The 21,119-nt window shown below is 47.6% G+C and overlaps 1 protein-coding gene across 1 annotated transcript in view; it reads right to left on the reverse strand.

The window, feature by feature from the left end:
• The window catches only part of ino80 (INO80 complex ATPase subunit), a 165,546-nt gene that overhangs the window by 48,646 nt on the left and 95,781 nt on the right, over window positions 1-21,119 (reverse strand). The window contains exon 13 of the mRNA XM_070877851.1: window positions 1,674-1,801. Within this exon, the coding sequence (XP_070733952.1) occupies window positions 1,674-1,801 (128 nt within the window). The remainder of the gene's footprint in view (window positions 1-1,673; window positions 1,802-21,119) is intronic.

Genomic DNA, 21,119 nt, shown 5'->3' on the forward strand with positions numbered 1-21,119 from the left:
ACCACGGGCTCTTCTCAAACACACGTGGCATCTTACATCAATGACATCAAGGAGCAGCTTTGCAACAAATGGTTAAAAACATGACAGTATCACCAAAACTATTGCGCCAGTATACAACAGGGGAAGACTTTGACCATTAAGTACTGCTTCCCCCAACACTCTCCTCCACCTTTGGAAGCAGAGGAAGATACATGGCTATGTGAAGAGAGTGACGCATTGGGATTGTTTGGGATCGACACAGGGCTAGGGGAGAGAATGGGGCAGTGGGATTAGTTTAGGATTGATACAGAGCTAGTGGGAGAGAGTGAGGCAGTGGGATTAGTTTGTGATTGATACAGGGCTAGGTGGAGAGAGCGGGGAAGTGGGATTAGTTTGGGATTGATACAGAGGTATGGGAAGAGAGTGGGGCAGTGGGATTAGTTTGGGATTAATACCAGGCTATGGGGAGAGAGCAGGGAAGTGGGATTAGTTCGGGATTGATAATGGGTTAAGGGAGAAAGTAGAGCAGTGGGATTAGTTTGTGATTGATACAGGGCTAAGGGGAGAAGTCGGGTCAGTGGGATTAATACAGGGCTATACGGAGAGAGCGGAGCAGTGGGATGAGTTTGGGATTGATACAGGGCTATGGGGAGAGAGCGAGGCAGTGCTCGCTTCAAAAGGGGGAGAAGAGGGTGCCGGGGGGTTCGGGGGCCAGAGAGGGCATTGAAGGGCGGGCGGCGCGGGGGCCAGAGAGGGCGCGCGGGGGGGGGGGGGGCCCCGAGAGGGCGCGGGGGGGGCCCCCAGAGAGGGCGCGGGGGGGGGGGGGGGCCCAGAGAGGGTGCGGGGGGGGGGCAGAGAGGGCGCGGGGGGGGCCAGAGAGGGTGCGGGAGGGGGGGGGGGCCAGAGAGGGCGCGGGGGGGGGGGGGGCCTGAGAGGGCGCGGGCGGGGGCCAGAGAGGGCGCGGCCTGAGAGGGCGCGGGGGGGGGGGGGCCAGAGAGGGCGCGGGGGGGGGGGGGGCCAGAGAGGGCGCGGGGGGGGGGGCCAGAGAGGGCGCGGGGGGGGGGGGGGCCAGAGAGGGCGCGGGGGGGGGGGGGGCCTGAGAGGGCGCGGGGGGGGGGGCCTGAGAGGGCGTGGTGGTAGAGAGGGTGTGGGGTTGCGTTGCAGCCGAGCGTGCACTCGAAGAATAATCTTATGCACAAATATTTCTCTTTCCTTTCAGGAAGATGAACCTGTTTCTACTGAGATTTTCCAAATATGCTCTTGGCTTCTGAGATTTTAGAATTGTCTCTTATCATGAAATGTTCCAACGATTAACTCATTATTTTGCCCTGAATGGTTTGTTTTTTATATCTTGGAGAAAGTTATTTGGATTTTGAAAGGGAGTCACTCAAATTCAAAAAGGAATCATCAGCCCAAAACAATCTCTAACCATTCAGAAAGTCTGTCTGCATTTGAAGATTGTGCGGCAAATGCTCAATCCTGTTACCAAGCAGATTCCAACCAACGTTACAACACTGTGTCGGGACAGGCCTTTGGCTGCAGCCAGCTCTCTGCATCATGACCGAATTTCAAAGGGTTAATCACCAAACCAAACTCCACAATAAATGCATCATTTTTGTCACAATTCTGAGAGTATGCATGTTTGTAATTTGCACAGTTACGTTTTATTCATTAAGCATCAGTTCACTCCTTACCTCCAGTAGATCGATCATGCGCGTCATCTGGGAGTAAATGAGCACTCGATGACCCTGGGCTTTCAGGCGTGTCAGGAGGATGTCGAGTGTGTGTAGTTTCCCGCTGTCTGTGATCAGGCTTTCTTTGTCTGAAATAAACAGAGACATTTCATTATTTTCCAAACCCTAAGACTTCAAATTTCCTCCTCCCCACACCCCCCTAATTTTATCTCCTTAAGGCACTGACCCTCACTGGGGTATGACTCCATGGACACTAACTAGCTATTGTGTGAACTTCGGCAGCAATGTTGGCAGGATATTTGCCAATAGAGGCACCATATCTAATCCTGATTCTACCCTTACCTGATGCCTCCCTACCCTACACCCCCAAAATAATTCTCAACATGAGTCGCTGGATATCGATAACACAGAAACATAGAAACTTACAGCGCACAAGGAGGCCATTTTGGTCCATCGTGTCCTTGCCGTCCAACAAAGAGCCACACGGCCCTCAGTCAACAGCCCTGAAGGTTATATATAAAGCTATGAACAATGAACAATAGCAGAAAGGTAAAGAGCACCCAGCCCAACCAGTCTGCCCCACACAACTGCGACACCCCTTATACTGAAACATTCCACACTCCACCCCAACCAGAGCCATGCGATCGCCTGGGAGAGGCAAAAACCAGATAAAAACCCAGGCCACTTTGGGGGGAAAATAAATCTGGGAAAATTCCTCTCCGACCTATCCAGGCGAGCGAAACTAGTCCAGGAGATCAGCCTGGCCGTATTCGATTCCCTGCAGTACTTACCATCATATCTACGCATATGAGAGAGCGCTGCATTGTTGGAGAAAGTCCTCTTTCAGAAGCCCTGTCTGATTGTTTGGGTAGACGTAAAAGATCCCATGATCATTCTCCTCCAATTAACATCTCCAAAAACAGATTACCGTGTCACTTATCTCATTTGCTATTAGTGGGACCTTGCTGTGCACAAATTAGCAGCTGTGTTTTCCTCCGTATAAACAGTGGCTTTTTTTCAGAAGTACTTCAGCAACTGTGATGTGCATGGAGACATCCTAAGGATGTGAAAGGTGCTATATAAATGCAAGTTCTTTAACAGGTGTGGAGAGTGACAAATTGACTGTCATTACAGGGGAACCTTGTTCTATTCAGTTTGGAGCTGACTGAAGTGAAAAGTCTAACATCACTAGTCTCTGATTCCCTGCAGCGAGGTTATTTTTTGAGCGACAAGCCCCCGTTCACCCCCCACCGCCCATAATGCTTTGTTCATGGGGGGTATAAACTGATGGGGTACGGTCACAGTCAGAATGTGGGCTTCTTCCCACTCTCATGTTGTGAAGTAAACAGCTTTGGATTCTCCTGTTGTGATATTTGTTAAATGTTACAAACCCCTTGCGCCTGATTTAATGAGCAGGAAAATCCGAATTTGGAATTTGAAAGCCGGTAGTTGCATTCTTTTTCATTCTCACACCATCCAAGACCCTCCCACTGAGGTCAGCAGCATTAAATCAAACTGCATTTTTCCTTTCCAAGCCACTTTCTATAGTTAATTTTCCTGCAGTGTAAACATTCAGAGATTTGTGATAATACATTAATTCATGTTTCCAGTCCTTATCTGTCCCCAGGGAAGTGGCCCGACAGTATAAAATGAACCCCACCTACACTACAGCTCCTGCTGGCCACATCCCAGCTGCCAAAAATATGAGCCACCCTGCCCCACTACAGCCTGCTTCAACCCATCGCATTGTGTGAAAGTCCGAGACTGGCATCAAAGCCATTTTCCACACTGCGAGGGAAAAATATTCCTGCAAGAAACCATAGTATTGCTGCCGTCTGTGGCTTACCCTAGCGAACACGAGGTTTCCTCTCTCCAGATGCAGCATCCCTTTCATTTCTAAAGACACTTGTATGTGTTTTTCAGAACTAATAAAAGCAGCATTTTCTGCTACCAGATTGACTCTTGATGTGTGCTGGTATCTACCACAAAACCAGGCTCCCTACATAAAATACCTCCAGGTGTGGTGTAACGTCTTTCGGATGAGAAGTTAAACTGAGGCCCTGTCTGCTCTTAAGTTGACCTAAAAGATCCTAAGGCATTATTTCGAAGAAGAGCACATGAGTTATCCCCGGTGTCCTGGCCAATATTTATCCCTCAACCAACATCACTAAAACAGATGACTTGATCATTATCACATTGCTGTTTGTGGGAGCTTGCTGTGCACAAATTGGCTATCATGTTTCCTACATTACAACAGTGACTACACTCCAAAAAAAAATACTTAATTGGCTGTAAAGCATTTTGAGATGTCTGATGGTCGTGAAAGGCACTATATAAATCCAAGTCTTCTTTCTTTTAAAGAAACAAATAGTTTTATGGTGTCTTATCACGTGTCCCAGAAGCTCTTCAAAGCACCTTGCATACAGCAATGCTTATGGATGGTGAAGGTTGTTTTTTTTTAAATTGTATAATGAATGTGCCACCTACTGTTCGACATTATTCTCCAGCTGGGTTAATCGCCCTTACTTTAACCAATAGCCTGTTTAACCTGCAGGTATCTGCTTTCCCCATGCTAATTGAGGGTACAGGACGTTACTAGCTGGTAATAGTCAATTGGCATTTTGAGTCCAACCCAGTTTTAGCCAGCACTCCGAGATTAGAGCGGGGCACATATCGGCTGTAACGCCATCTGGTGACTTCCTGTAGCAGGGGAATGGCAGAATACTGGCACCTTAAATTGGGTAGTCCTGCTGAAAATTAATGCAGATGAAGGGAGAGACAAACATACCTGGAGATTGTAACTGACACTATCTTCAGTGCATGTAGGGAGCTGCGCATGCAAAACTCGAAGTCCCCAGTCACGTGCAATACACCTCATCACCCCGTGGGTAGACCAGGGGTGTCCAAGCTTTTTGTTTTCACCCCTCCCTTCTTTCTAACTGCCACTCGGGTCTAGTCGGCTTTTCATCTCCACTCTCCTTGAATCCCTACAACCTGGGTTCTACCTTGGCCATGGCATTGAGGCAGCTTCAGAATCAGTCTTACAGTATAGAAGGAAATCATTTGTGCCTATATCCCCTCTCTGAAAGAGCTGTTCTTAGCCCCATTTGTCTGCCCTTTTAATTTTTTCTCTCTCAAATAGTTAACCCCATCTCTTTTTAAAAACTATGATGGGTTCTGCTGCCACTGCAATTTTTGGCAGGGCTTCATTTCCCTGGGCTTTGCTTGAAGCACTGATCTACAACTGGTCTTGGTGCCATTGGCTAGAGAGGGGGAAATTAGCCAGGGTTCCTGCAGCTTAACTACCCAAATATTGATTGAGACACATTTAGTGTGAAGGGTATAGAGGGTGCGGAATTCTTAATGCATTCAAGAGAACTTTTTCAGTCAGTATGTAACAAGCCCAACACGAGAGGAGCGGTCTTGGATTTAGTTTTGGGGAATGAAGCTGGGCAGGTAGAAGGGGTATTAGTGGGAGAGACCTGGGTGCCAGTGACCATAATTCAGTCAGATTCAAGTTAGTTATGGATAAGGACAAGGATAGGCCTGGAATAAAAGTCCCAAATTGGGGAAAAGCTAATTTTGCTAAGTTGAGGAGTGATTTGGCCATGGTGGACTGGAAACAGCTACATGTGGGTAAATCAGTGTCGGAACAGTGGGAGGCATTCAAAGAGGAGATCCGGAAGGCTCAGGCCAAACATGTGCCCTTCATGGAAAAGGGTGGGAATAACAATTCTAGAGCCCCCTGAATGTCTAGGGACTTGCAAAGGAGGATAATGAAAAAAAGGGAAGCTTATGCCATATACCGACGGCTAAATACTATAGAATCTTTGGAGGAATATAGAAAGTTAAGAGGCAAAATTAAAAAGGATATTAGAAATGCTACGAGAGAGCATGAAAAATTCTTGGCTAGTAAAACTAAGGAAAACCCAAAGATGTTCTATAAATATATTAAGAGTAAGAGGGTAACTAAAGAAAGGGTAGGGCCTATTAGAGACCATCTTTGTGTGGAGGCGGAAGATGTTGGTAAGGTTCTTAACGAATACTTTGCATCTGTTTTCACAAAGGAAAGGGGCAGTGCAGATACTGCTATCAAGGAGGAATGTGATATTTTGGATGAAATAAACATAGAGAGAGGAAGTATTAAGCGCTTTAGCAGCTTTGAAAGTAGATGAGTCCCCAGGCCAGAATGAAATGCATTGTAGGCTTTTGAGTGAAGTAAAAGAGGAAATAGCAGAGGCTTTGACCATCATTTTCCAGTCCTCTTTGGATTTGGGACGCTGCCGGAAGATTGGAGGACTGCTAATGTGATACCCTTGTTTAAGAAGGGATGAAGGGATAGTAATTACAGGCCTGTCAGCCTAACGTCAGTGGTGGGAAAATTATTGGACAAAATCCTGAAAGACAGAATAAATTTACATTTGGAAAGGCAAGGATTAATTAGGGACAGTCAGCACGGATTTGTTAAGGGAAGATCGTGTCTGACTAACCTGATTGACTGTTTTGAGGAGGTAACCAAGAGGGTCGATGAGGGTATTGCGTACGATGCAGTATATATGGACTTTAGCAAGGCTTTTTATAAGGTCCCGCATGGTAGACTGGTCATGAAGGTTAAAGCCCATGGGATCCAGGGCAAAGTGGCTAGTTGGATCCAAAATTGGCTCGGAGGTAGGGAGCAAAGGATAATGATTGCTGGATGTTTTTGTGACGGGAAGGATGTTCCAATGGGGTTCCGCAGGGCTCAGTATTGGGTCCCTTGCTTTTTGTGGTATATATCAACGATTTAGATTTGAATATAGGGAGTATGATTAAAAAGTTTGCAGAAGATACTAAAATTGGCTCTGGTTGATAATGAAGAGGAAAGTCATGGGCTGCAGGAGGATATCAATCTACTGGTCAGATGGGCAGAGCAATGGCAAATGGAATTTAATTCAGAGAAGTGTGAGGTGATGTACTTTGGGAGGGCTAATAAGGAAAGGGTATACACATTAAGCGGTAGGCCACTTAATAGTGTAGATGAACAAAGGGACCTTGGAGTGCTTGTCCACAGATCCCTGAAAGTAGCAAGCCAGGTGGATAAGGTGGTTAAGAAGGCATACGGAATGCTTGCCTTTATTGGCTGAGGCATAGAATATAAGAGCAGGAAGGTTATGCTTAAATTGTCTCATACTTTGGTTAGGACACAGCTGGAGTACTGCATGCAGTTCTGGTCACCGTATTATAGGAAGGACGTGATTGCACTAGAGAGGGTGCAGAGGAGATTTACTCGGATGCTGCCTGGAATGGAGAATCTTAGTTATGAGGACAGATTGGATAGGCTGGGTTTGTTCTCATTGGAACAGAGGAGGTCGAGAGGAGACCTCATTGAGGTGTACAAAATATTGAGGGGCCTGGACATAGTGGATAATAAGGGTCTATTTCCATTGGTGGAGGGGTCTATTACGAGGGGGCATAGTTTTAAGGTGGTTGGTGGAAGGTTTAGAGGGGATTTGAGGGAGGGCTTCTTTATGCAGAGGGTTGTGGGGATCTGGAACTCACTGCCTGGAAGAGTGATGGATGCAGAAACCCTCACCACTTTTAAGAGATGGTTGGATGGGCACTTGAAGTGCCGTAACCTGCAGGGTTACAGACCTAGAGCTGGTAATTGGGATTAAACTGGATAACCGTTTGTTGGACGGAACGGATTTAATGGTAAGTACTGCAGGGAATAGAATACAGCCAGGGTGATCTCCTGGACTAATTTCGATCACGTGGATGGATCGGAGAGGAATTTTACCAATTTTTTCTCCCTAAATTGGCCTGGGTTTTTATCTGGTTATTGCCTCTCCCAGGAGATCACATGGTTCCGGTTGGGGTGGAGTGTAGAATGTTTTAGTATAAGGGATGTCTCATTTGTGGTGAGGCGGATTGGTTGGGCTGGGTGCTCTCTGCCTTTCCGTCATTGTTCATAGGTTTATATGTAACCTTTAGGGCTGCTGACCAAGGGCCGTGCGGCTCTTTGTCGGCCGGCGCAAACACGATGGGCCGGAATGGCCTCCTTCTGCGCTATAAATTTCTATATTTATGGAGAGAGTGAGGGATATGGTGGGGAGATGGAATGGATGTCTCAAAAACTGGCTGTGTCTCTAGGCCTTAACTGTTCCTGCAACTTCTTTGACCTTGGAGAGCATGAAAAGAAAACAGTGTTGCACCAGCCACGCCCAAAGCAATTCCCTACTTCACCATTCGTCTTAGAAAATGTATTATGGGAGTTTTGACTGTATGATACCATCTGACCTGCTGTATTATCAAGATATTCCAGGAACATGGAAAATTATAGACAGCGAGATAAAGGGATAAGCAGCCAAATAAGGAGAGTTTGTGTGGACTTGTGTATAGGAATGTTGGGTTACTAACAGAGCACTGGTCTCACTCTCTGACTGTGGTGCTCAAGCCCCATGATTGAAGTAACCATGGCGATTAGCCCTCTGGGAGATGGGCTGCAAGGATATACAGGCTCATTTGGCTCCAAGATACCCATCATTTCACTTTACTGCATAAAACTTTGTGCGAATGAGCATCAGCTACCCAAGAGAAACTTGGGGGACAACCAGTTTGATGTGTCTTTCGGCCCTGTACTGCTTAGCACAGCAGGACCACGATGCACCCAGCCCGAGTTCACCATCTGTCAACTTCTATCGCACACTTGTTCTTTATCTCCCTGTCCCATTGGACAACTGGAAGTGCAAAATCTATACAAGTAATAGTAAGGGATTTCAACTACCCAAGTATTAACTAGGATACAATTAGTGTGAATGGTATAAAGGGTGCAGAATTCCTAAAATGCATTCAGGAGAACTTTTTTTAGCCAGTACATAGCAAGCCCAAGGAGGAAGGGGTCGGTTCTGGACTTAGTTTTAGGGAATGAAGTTGGGCTTGTGGAAGGGGTATCAGTGGGAGAGCATTTTGGTGCTGGTGATCATAATTCAGTTAGACTTAGGGTAGTTATGGAAAAGGACAGACCAGGAATAAATTGGGAAAAAGCCAATTTTACTAAGCTGAGATGTAATTTAGCCAAAGTGGACTGGAAACAGCTACTTAAAGGTGTCCGTGCAGTGCGAGGCATTCAAGGAAGAAATCCTGAAGGTTTAGAGCAAGTATGTTCCCTTAAAGAAAAAAGATGGGGCTAACAAATCTAGAGCCCCCTGGATGTCAAGGGACACATAGGGTAGGAAGAAGAAAAAAAGGGAGGCTTATGACAGATTCCGAGGATTCAACACTGTAGAAACCCAAACCCGAGAGGTGTATGGAAAGTGCAGGGGTGAAATTAAAAAGGAAATTAGGAAAGCAAAGAGAGAGCTTGAAAAAATGTTGGCAAGTAAAATAAAGGAAAACCCAAAGATGTTTTATAAATACATTAAGAGCAAAAGGATAACTAAAGAAAGAGTAGCGCCTATTAGAGACCATAAAGATAATGTGTGTGGAGGCGGAAGATGTGGGTATGGTTCTTAATGAATACTTTGCGTTTGTTTTCATAAAAGAGAGGGGCGATGCAGACATTGCATTCAAGGAGGAGGATTGTGAAATATTAGATGAAATAAACATAGAGAGGAAGTAAAGGGTTTAGCAGCTTTGAAAGTGGATAAATCCCCAGATGAAATGTATCCCAGGCTGTTAAGAGAAGCAAAAGAGGAAATAGCAGAGGCTCTGACCATTATTTTCCAGTACTCTCTGGCTACAGGTGTGGTGCCAGAGGACTGGAGGACTGCTAACATTGTACCGCTGTTTAAAAAGGGAAAAATGGATAGACCAAATAATTACAGGCCAGTCACCATTACAGGTGGTGAGAAAATTATTGGAAAAAATTCTGAGGGACAGGATAAATCTTCATTTAGAAAGACACGGATTAATTAGGGACAGTCAGCACGGGTTTGTTAAAGGCAGGTCGTGTCTGACTAACTTGATAGAAGTGTTTGAGGAGGTAAAAAGGAGGGTCAATGAGGATAGTGCGTTTGCTGTAGGGTATATGGATTTTAGCAAGGCTTTTGATAAGGTCCCACATGGAAGACTGATCACGAAAGTAAATGCCCATGGGATCCAGGGCAAAGTGGCAAGTTGGATCCAAAATTGGCTCAGAGGCAGGAAGCAAAGGGTAATGGTTGATGGATGTTTCTGTGACTGGAAGGATGTTTCCAGTGGGGTTCTGCAGGGCTCAGTACTGGGTCCCTTGCTTTTTGTGGTATATATCAACGATTTAGATTTGAATATAGGGAGTATGATTAAGAAGTTTGCAGACAACATTAAAATTGGCTGTGTGGTTGATAATGAAGAGGGCTGCAGGAGGATATCAATCTATTGGTCAGGTGGGCAGAGCAGTGGCAAATGGAATTTAATTCAGAGAAGTGTGAGGTGATGCACTTTGGGAGGGCTAATAAGGAAAAGGTATACACATTAAGCGGAAGGCCACTTAATAGTGCAGATGAACAAAGGGACCTTGGAGTGCTTGTCCACCGATCCCTGAAAGTAGCAGGCCAGGTGGATAAGGTGGTTAAGAAGTCATACGAAATGCTTGCCTTTATTGGCCGAGGCATAGAATATAAGATCAGGGAGGTTGTGCTTAAATTATATAATACTTTGGTTATGCCACAGCTAGAGTATTGCGTGCAGTTCTGGTCGCCGTATTATAGGAAGGACGTGATTGCGCTAGAGAGGGTACAGAGGAGATTTACTAGGATGCTGCCTGGAATGGAGAATCTTAGGTATGAGGACAGGTGGGTTTTGTTCTCATTGGAACAGAAGTAGCTGAGAGACCTCATTGAGGTGTACAAAATATTGAGGGGCCTGGACATAGTGGATAGTAAGGGTCTATTTCCATTGGTGGAGGGGTCTATTACGGGGGGGGGGGGCATAGTTTTAAGGTGGTTGGTGGAAGGTTTAGAGGGGGTTTCTTTACGCAGAGGGTTGTGGGAATCTAGAACACGCTGCCTGGATGCAGAAACCCTCACCACTTTTAAGAGATGGTTGGATGGGCACTTAAACTGCAGCAACTTGCAGGGTTACGGACCTAGAGTTGGTAATTGGGATTAGACTGGATGACCTTTGGTTGGACGGCACAGATATAATGGTAAGTACGCAGGGAATAGAAAAGGGCCAGGGTGATCTCCTGGACTAGTTTTGATCGCCTGGATGGGTCGGAGATGAATTTTCCAAGATTTTTTTCTCCCTAAATTGGTGTGGGTTTTTATCTGGTTTTTGCCTCTCCCAGGAGATCACGTGACTCCGGTTGGGGTGGAGTGTAGAATGTTTCAGTATAAGGGGCGTCGCAGTTGTGTGAGGTGGACTGGTTGGGCTGGGTGCTCTTTGCTGTTCCGTCATTGTTCATGGGTTTGTAGATAACCTTTAGAGCTGCTGACCAAGGGCCATGGGGCTCTTTGTCGGCCGGCGCGGACACGATGGGCTGAAATGGCCTCCTTCTGCGTTGTAAATTTCTATATTTCTATGTGATTGCACTAGAGAGGGTGCAGAGGTGATTTATCAGGATGTTGCCTGGACTGGAGAATTTTAGCTATGAGGAAAGATTGGGTAGGCTGTGTTTGTTTTTTTTGGAACAGAGGAGACTGAGGGGAGACCTTACTGAGGTGTATAAAATTATGAGGGTCCTCGATAGAGTGGATAGGAAGGACCTATTTCACTGTCAAGCCTGTGTGGTAGCTGGTGTGCAACGGCCACCACACGTTTAAAAAAATCCACGTACAGGCATCTTCCACCCTTCAACATGCAGTTCGGGTCCTGGAATATTTGATCCTTCATTGAAACACCTGTTGGCATGGAAGCAAGTCATCCTCGATACGAGGGACCGCCTATGATGATGATGATGATTTCCCTTAGCAGAGGGGTCAACATCCAGGGGGCATAGATTTAAAAGTAATTGGGGGAGAGGTTTAGAGGGGACTTGAGGGGAAATGTTTTCACCCAGAGGGTGGTGGGAGTCTGGAACTCACTACCTGAAAGGGTGGTAGAGGCAGAAACCCTCACCACATTTAAAAAGTACTTGGATGTGCACTTGAAGTGCCTTAACTTACAGGGCTACGGACCAAGAGATGGAGAGTGGGATTAAGCTGGGTAGCTCTTTGACGGCCGGCGCGGACACGATGGGCCGAAATGGCCTCCTTCCGTGCTGTAAATTTCTATGATTCTATGATGATTCTGCTTCCGCCAACTTGCATCACACACCGCGGGACTTCACGAGACCCTGCAACTCATACACCTGCCAGGCTCCTTGGTCCATGCAGTTATACGATCACTTTTCTTGACAGTTAAGTAGCTTTTGCTCTACAACATCACTAAATTGACGGTATAACCCCAGAGTCTGTTTTCGATCCAATTGCTAAGCTGACAGTAAACCTCCAGGCTCTGAAATGCAGTGTAGATGCCCCCAGCAGTTTTATTTTAATGGAACACTTTCATTAGTGTCAGTACAGGTCAGTTGTTGATTCAAGCCCAATGCCCGAAGTTCAACACACAATCTAGCAGTACTGAGCTGCATTGTCAGAGGTGCATTCTAACAGACAAGAAATTCAACCAAGGTTCCAATGAAAATCCTATGAGACTATCTGAAGAGCAAAGAGTTGTAGTGGTCTCAACAATCCTTCTCCAAACACTACCACTGAAAAACAACTGGCTGGTCATACATCTCATGTTGTTTGTGGGATCTTGCTTTGTGCAAAATTGCTGCTGTGTGTGACTGCACTTCAGAAGTAACAGTTGCATGTAAAGCACAGAGGTTTCTAAGAGGCATGTTATATTAATACAAGTCTTTATTTGTTGTTTGCATACTGGGATAACCCTCTCCCGATTTGTAACGGTGCAACCCTTTTTAAAAGCAGGCTGATCAATGCGTAATTACCCGTGTCATGGCTGGAGCATTAAACCCTCAGCGGGACATTTCTAGGAGGAAAGCGGGAGGGTTTGAACTGTAAAAATATCCAACGAAACTCGTCAGAGAAACGTCAGTGCTGTTTGTGAACCTAGCCGATCCAATCTTCCTGTTTGCATTTTATATTTAGACGGGAGCTGGGAAGGGAAATAGGAGATGGTTTGGCCCAGATGTGGACTGCTCTATAACTCATTTCCACAACAGGAGGAAACTCAGAGGCAGGTTTCCTGGTTGGTTTGCTGGCAGGGGACTCGAGTGAAGCATTTGACAGAACAGGGATAATTTTCTACTTTGAAGTGGCTGGGGGAAGTAGTGATTGGAGAACAAAAGTAAAGGAATTACAGAGCAAGCTGATGGTGCAAAGGGATTGCCTAGTGATACTTCAAGCTGAAGCCAACTCCATTTTATACATAACAACTTATGCGTACAAAATGTTTAAAAAAAAAACTTTCTTAACTGGAGAGAACCTGCCTATCCGGCCTCCCAGTGATGGGTTGTGCGCCTCACAGTAAGCTGCAATCTGTGAGCTGACCCCACAGCTCCACACACCAGCTGGGTGCTCTGCATATACGTTACCCCCTGGGCTCAGGTCAACTATCGCAAACAAAATGATCCCTGTAGAGTTAGATTTCCCTGAGAAAGTGAAGGAGGTGCTATTTCACACTCTCTGCCGCCCATATTCCAGGATTTAGAAACCCAAAGAGAGATCATATTTGATAATATTATTGACATCATTACTATTTAAGATCAAGAGAACGGACATGCAGACTTTAACTGTTGAACTGTAACCCAGTTGTGGCCCAGGCAGTTCCATGAAAGTGTCCTTAATTTAAATTTTTCATTCGGATACCAGGGTGTGCCTCTTTGGCCTGAGAAAGTCATCCCATCGCACGCAGTAGAAGCACATGCTCTGACTGTGAGGGTTTTCCTGCCCTTGAATGTGCTCCCTCTGCTGGGCATGGCCCCATAGGTGCCTCTGTTGTGGTTCAATGGGTAAAACACTCACTCGAGTCAGTGGCTTGTGGGATCGTGTCCCATTCCAGAGATGTGAGCACATAATCCAGGCCGACACTCCTGTGCAATACTGAGCGAGTGTTGTACTGTCGGAAGTCCCATCTTTCAGATGAGACGTTAAACTGGGTTCTCTCAGGAAGGTGTAAAAGATCCCACGACACTATTCTAAGATTAGCAGGAAGTTCTCCCTGGTGTCCTGGCCAATATTTATCCCTCAAACAACATCATTAAAACAGATTATCTGGTCATTGTAAGGACAGAGTGAGGCCGTGGGCCTCTACGGGAAATATCGAAGTACCTATTTTCCCCAGAAACATTAACAGCGAGCAATGGTGCGTTCAAGCGTCGCATTTCAGTCCGAATGCAGCCCAACAACATACAGGACCTGCTCTCTGCACTCACAACACAAGCAAGTCTGGACAGAGAAACGTAATGTTTAAATTGCTAAATCAAAACATAGATAGAAGGCAAGGATTAGAGTGGCAATGTAATCAACCAAAAGGAGTACCCTTTGAGGACTGTGTCCCGTTCCTGCACTAGGTAAAACACAAAGTGACAAACTTAAGTTTAATTAAGGATTACAGCCCATTTACAAGGCAACACAAGCATCAGCCAAACCTGAGGACCTCTGATCTGTACAGCTCAGTATCACACCACTCTGTGCCCTCACCCACTGAGCCCTTGTTGTTGGAACTTTGTCTCAAAAGTTTATTTTAGTATATACACAGATACGAGTCTGTGAGGCTCCCTGATTTCTGTCCGACCTCAGTTCACAGGATAAAAATGTACAAATTCCTGAAACTACAAACTTTGAATCATGTTTTGGGGCTCATAATGAGCATCAAGCTCCACTAATTCAGCTAAATCGCCAATGTCATTCACACTCCACAGCACAGCTGGTTTGGAAAAGAGAAGTATGTCACATTGGTGAGGTTGGGGAGGGGAGCCAAGCTTTTGTTTTGTGGCGTGCACAGGGGGCATACGGTGGAGGCACTGGGACAGGGAGCTTTACTCTGTATCTAACTCGTGCTGTACCTGCCCTGGGAGTGTTTGATGGGACAGTGTAGAGGGAACTTTATTCTGTATCTAACCCGTGCTGTACCTGCCCTGGGAGTGTTTGATGGGGCAGTGTAGCGGGAGCTTTACTCTGTATCTAACCTGTGCTGTACCTGCCCTGGGAGTGTTTGATGGGACAGTGTAGAGGGAGCTGTACTCTGTATCTAACCCGTGCTGTACCTGCCCTGGGAGTGTTTGATGGGACAGTGTAGAGGGAGCTGTACTCTGTATCTAACCTGTGCTGTACCTGCCATGGGAGTGTTTGATGGGACAGTGTAGAGGGAGCTGTACTCTGTATCTAACCCTTGGAGTGTTTGATTTTTGAAATGAAGCGTGTTTCACTCCCCAGTATTGACATGTCACCTTGACCACAGCAGTCACACCACAAGCTGCAATGGCCTTGAGTGGTGCGAGGGTTAAACCCAGCCGGCCATCAGTAATTAGATTGGGCAGGAGCCCACAAGGCCCGCTTCCGCCATTCTGCAGTTGTGTAAGCGTGTCGGCTCCTGTGCTGTTGTGCTGTCACTGCCGGTCTCAGGTGGGTCAGAGCTACTTGTTGCCAAGCGTGTGGAGAGCAGTGTGGGAAGCGAGTGAACTCGGCAGCGGCTCTGAGCGTGGGGTCTGTGAAGCACTGTTAGGGGAAATGGTGGAGGAAGTATTTACTACAGACTGCTGATCCTCAGAGAGGTTAGCAGCAGTGCAATGCGCCACGTAAACACATCACTTTCTGCCTTTTAACCCTGTCTCACTATCAGATTGCAATCACTCAGTCACTTCCCATTCATTATGATGGAAATGTTGACACCTTGTGGAGTGAAGAGGTCAAAGCCAGCCGCAGCTGCTGCTACACTCAGCATCTCACTGCCACATTGAGCAGTAATAACCCAGGCCCCAATCTTTTTCAGCCGGGCTCAATGTCACCAGACAGCCTGCATCCAACTTATATTTGTAACAAAGTGTTTTTCCAATCTAAAACACCTGAATTTAAATGAACCAGAGCCAATTTTGTCACGAAGTATCAAGCGCTGTCACCAGTATCAAGAAAGTACAGGTTGAACCTCTCTTATCCGGCACCCTCGGGACCTGGCCTGAGCCCGATAAGAGAATTTACCAGACAACGCGAGGTCAGCATTTTGGGCCCAGCTTCGATCGGCCCGGAGGCGGCGGGGAGAGGAGGAGCTGTGGCGAGAGGCTGGATAATTTCTACAGCTCCTTTGCCTCGCCCGACTACTTCCGCCCGCGGCACAGCTGGACTGCACCTGGCCAGTGTACACGCAGGACAACCGGCGCTACGTGCTGCAGCTCGGCCTGCACCTGGGCTACAGCAACAGGGTGTGTGTGCACGACCGGGCGGCCTAAGAGCGCTGCAGGCTGCTGCAGACCCTCTCCTTCCGCAACAACCGGCACACCATCACCCTCGAGTCCTCCTGGGGTCAAATCGCTGTCTCCTCCCACACCGAGCCTAGCAGCACTGGTCACGGCTTCAACACCACCTACCAGGTGAAAGGCGACTGCCTTCCGCGGCAGCGGCAACGACGGGCCTGCTTCACCGACGTGCAGCGCTGCGATGAGTGGCGGCACTGCCCGGATGACGAGAGCTGCGCAGCCTGCCAGAATGACGAGTACCCACTGCGGGGTACCAGTGGCATATGTGTTACCCGCCGGTAGACCGCTGCAACAACAAGAACTGCTTCTCCTGCCAGCCGGGGAACTTCCACTGCGGCATCAAGATCCGCGAGCAGTGGCGGTGCAACGGGCAGGAGGATTGCTAGGACCAAGCTGGGCCCGAAATGCGGCCGGCCTCAGGACGCAGCACGCCGACCCAGCCTCAGAGGGAGCACCAGGGAGAGGAGGAGCAGCCAATCCCAGGACACAGCGCGGGTCACGACCTCCTGCCGGGAATGTTGCCGGACAAGGGAGATAGCCAGATAAGAATGCCGGATTCGAGAGGTTCAACCTGTACAGGCAAATCAACAACGCAATGCACCCCAAATTCAACATTTTAAACTGTTCCATCACAAGCACAGACCTGTACCCACCAGTACTGTACCCGTGTTATACAGTGACAGACCTGTACCCATCGGTACTGTACCCCAGTGTTATACAGTGACAGACCTGTACCCACCAGTACTGTACCCCAGTGTTATACACTGACAGACCTGTACCCATCGGTACTGTACCCCAGTGTTATACAGTGACAGACCTGTACCCATCGGTACTGTACCCCAGTGTTATACAGTGACAGACCTGTACCCATCGGTACTGTACCCCAGTGTTATACAGTGACACCTGTACCCACCAGTACTGTACCCGTGTTATACACTGACAGACCTGTACCCACCAGTACTGTACCCCAGTGTTATACAGTGACAGACCTGTACCCACCAGTACTGTACCCGTGTTATACAGTGACAGACCTGTACCCATCGGTACTGTACCCCAGTGTTATACAGTGACACCTGTACCCACCAGTACTGTACCCGTGTTATACACTGACAGACCTGTACCCATCGGTACTGTACCCCAGTGTTATACAGTGACAGACCTGTACCCACCAGTACTGTACCCGTGTTATACAGTGACAGACCTGTACCCATCAGTACTGTACCCCAGTGTTATACAGTGACAGACCTGTACCCACCAGTACTGTACCCGTGTTATACAGTGACAGACCTGTACCCATCGGTACTGTACCCCAGTGTTATACAGTGACAGACCTGTACCCACCAGTACTGTACCCGTGTTATACAGTGACAGACCTGTACCCATCGGTACTGTACCCCAGTGTTATACAGTGACAGACCTGTACCCACCAGTACTGTACCCGTGTTATACAGTGACAGACCTGTACCCATCGGTACTGTACCCCAGTGTTATACAGTGACAGACCTGTACCCACCAGTACTGTACCCGTGTTATACAGTGACAGACCTGTACCCATCGGTACTGTACCCCAGTGTTATACAGTGACACCTGTACCCACCAGTACTGTACCCCAGTGTTATACAGTGACAGACCTGTACCCACCAGTACTGTACCCGTGTTATACAGTGACAGACCTGTACCCATCGGTACTGTACCCCAGTGTTATACAGTGACAGACCTGTACCCATCGGTACTGTACCCCAGTGTTATACAGTGACAGACCTGTACCCATCGGTACTGTACCCCAGTGTTATACAGTGACAGACCTGTACCCACCAGTACTGTACCCCAGTGTTATACAGTGACAGACCTGTACCCACCAGTACTGTACCCCAGTGTTATACAGTGACAGACCTGTACCCACCAGTACTGTACCCCAGTGTTATACACTGACAGACCTGTACCCACCGGTACTGTACCCCAGTGTTATACAGTGACAGACCTGTACCCACCAGTACTGTACCTCAGTGTTATACAGTGACAGACCTGTACCCACCAGTACTGTACCCCAGTGTTATACAATGACAGACCTGTACCCACCAGTACTGCACCCCAGTGTTTGGAAGGACAGACTGTACCCACCAGTACTGCACCCCAGTGTTTGGAAGGACAGACCTGTACCCTAATGTGTGAAAGGATAGCGCGCAGGATCATGGTGCTGGGCATTTCAGGTGCACATTGTACAATAATTTTACACAGCTGACGACAGTGACACTTCAGTGAGGTGCAGCGATGGACGTGTGAAGTACAAACTTCGCTACTCAAACACAAGACCATCTAACGTTACTTTAATGTATGTAGTTTGACTGCGAGAGTGTGTGACAGCAGCCTGCAGTTCCAGTGTCAGCTGCTTTCTGATGGCTGGGAATATACAACTGAGTGTGTCACACTGAGTAGCTGTAATTTTGTAAAATGGCTGTGAAAAGAAAGACACTGCTCTGGTGCAGGGCTTGAATATTGTGCTCCCTGCAGCTCCGTCGCTCTCCATAACGGCCCGCTGGCTGTGCTGGTGATGTACCGCCACCCAATGGTAGTAATCGTGTACAACAATTCCCTGCACTGCCCATGGCATGCACCAGACTCCTCCCCTCCAGACAGTATCTTCTGCCAAATCCATCACCAAAACAGTACTTTTCTCACATCGGATGGCGATCTCAGCTCCACAGATAGAGAAAGAAAATGGACTCTCCCAATGGGTGGGGAGGTACAGGCTGGAAGGGAAGGATCGAAATAGTGAACTTTGAGGGAGGGACAAAGGGGATGCAAGAGAGTGGGGGAAAGGCAGTGGTGGCAGGGGGGAGGGTGTGAGCAGCAGGTAAGGAGAGGATGGAAGGAACCTACTAGAGACGCCAATAAAACCCTAGAGAAAGGGGATGGTTGGAGTTTGAGAGGGAGTGTGTAAGAGATGAAGAATAAAGTTTTCCCCTCTCCCTGAGGTGAAAGAGAGTTGGTTCGGGAGGCTGAGTTGAGCTATATATAAGCAGGGACGTGAAAAGAGATCTGAGAGAGATTTGGGCATTTCATTATACAGAGATCACTGGGGGGCCGTACTTTTGGGTGGAAATACCAATGGGGAGAGTGATGATGAGAGAAGTGAGATGGCAAGACAAGTGAGTGAAGGGAGAGTTACGATGAAGGTTGAAATCATCAAGGATAAATAACGAAGTTAGAACATCTCCTCTCCCTAGAATTACCAGCAATAATACAGCAGGCTGTGTTCAATAGTATGTTAGAAATGGGTAGTTTAGGTCAAGCACAAACCTCAGACAGCGCAGTGCTTGGGTTCCACGTTCCTTTCCCCACCTCTCCTTCCCTGAAGGTGCTGACTCACTTGTCCAACACAAGAATGGTCTGTAAGCAATCAGCCCTTGGGGAGAGGAGGAGGGGCAGTGATAAGCAAATGTTTTTCTTGGCTCCTGCGCGGCCCATTCAAATTTCTGTGAATGATTGGAGGACTGACACTCCCCGAGGGCGAATGATTTGCAGGGGCGATACTCCCCGATGGAGAGTGATTACAGGGGCGATGGCCATTTCTACTTCACTGGGCACGCAGAAGCAGTGTGGCAATTATGAAAATTCTGCGGTTTGCAGCCTTTTGTTTTGAGAAACCTTTTCCACAAACTCATCATGTAGTCCTTCTCCAACGTCAAATTGTGGAGCTCCTCACCTCCCTTCGCCTGCCCTTCCTCATGGGCATTTCAAACCCAAGCTTGGTGTCGCCCAATCACTACTCGCAGATGGACCTTGTTTATGCTCCTCTCATCAACCTTGGTGTGCCCAGCACCCTGGGCCTCAACTTTGGTGTCTCCATATTCAGATTAAGGGTCCAGATTCTGCGGGTGAGGGTGTTCTGTTCAGGGCGCTTAGCTCGTGGTCAAATTGATGGGGTTTTTGAACATAATGACTTCATTAATTTCACATCAATGGTTTCCTCGCTTGCACTTCCTGTTAGGGGAGGCTGGCAGAGTAACATAAACACTGTATTCCTGTCCCTTTCCTCCACCTCCTCGGCCTGAACCTTGCAGATGGCGTGATCAAGCAGCCTTTTCTCAAAAGCTGTTTTTCTGAGAACAGCAACTAGCACTGGCGTGCTTGAAGTCTTTTTTCCTCTCCGCTATCTGCTCTGTAATCTCCAGCAGCTGAAAACAGTTGAATTGTTTACCATCTACCTCCTTATTTAAAATAAGCAATTATTTCCGACCTTACCCATTACAACCATTTGGGGCGAGTTTTACTTTGACTGCTATCCCACTGCTTTGTGGATAAAGGCACCACTCGGTGTAACCTGAGGCATCCTGACCAACCTATGCATCCTTCGCTGATCCAGAGGCAGCACTCTGCTGCTACAATTGGTCTTGCCCTGGACTACAGAGAAGACAGGAGAAATTCAGACCAGTTCCTGCTCCTAACCTCTGCTGGAAATAGCGAGTGGTCTCCAGATTCTAATAACATTGCAGCTCTAGGTGGCGCTGCAAGTGTTGAGTTATGCAACATCACGTTACGTGATCACCCTCGGAACTCAAGGCAATAGATAACACTCAGCACAGGGTGGTCCTGCAGCAGTTCATTTCCTCAAGAATGGCAGACCTTGCTAAAGGTGAGTAAAGGCAACTGTATTCACCTCATGGCCCACAGAATTAGGTTGTCATGATCCCTAACCTCATCACCCAATCCTGTTTTTTGGCCATATAGCGTGGGTTCCATTTCTGTTCAGCAGCCCCTTCTATTCAGTAGCTGTACTGTCGCTGCTGCTAAGCCTCTTCCCCCGCCAGGGTTTGTGAAATGCTGCCCTGGCTGCTGGGCTGCACTACTGGCCATTCATCTCACTTCCCCGACCCGTGGTTTCTACACCCGACCAGGTCCTCTGCCCTGCAGGGTCCGGCCCTCCCTCTCACCCGCCCCAAATCTCTGTGGCAAACAAAGGGAACAATCAATTCGCAGCGCTGCACATTCTTGTCCCCAAGTGTAACATGCTCGAGGAGCTGAATGGCCTCCTCCTGTTCCTGTGTAACATGCTCGAGGGGCTGAATGGCCTC

Source organism: Pristiophorus japonicus, chromosome 4 (assembly GCF_044704955.1).
Source record: "Pristiophorus japonicus isolate sPriJap1 chromosome 4, sPriJap1.hap1, whole genome shotgun sequence".
In the NCBI taxonomy this organism is placed as follows: domain Eukaryota; kingdom Metazoa; phylum Chordata; class Chondrichthyes; family Pristiophoridae; genus Pristiophorus; species Pristiophorus japonicus.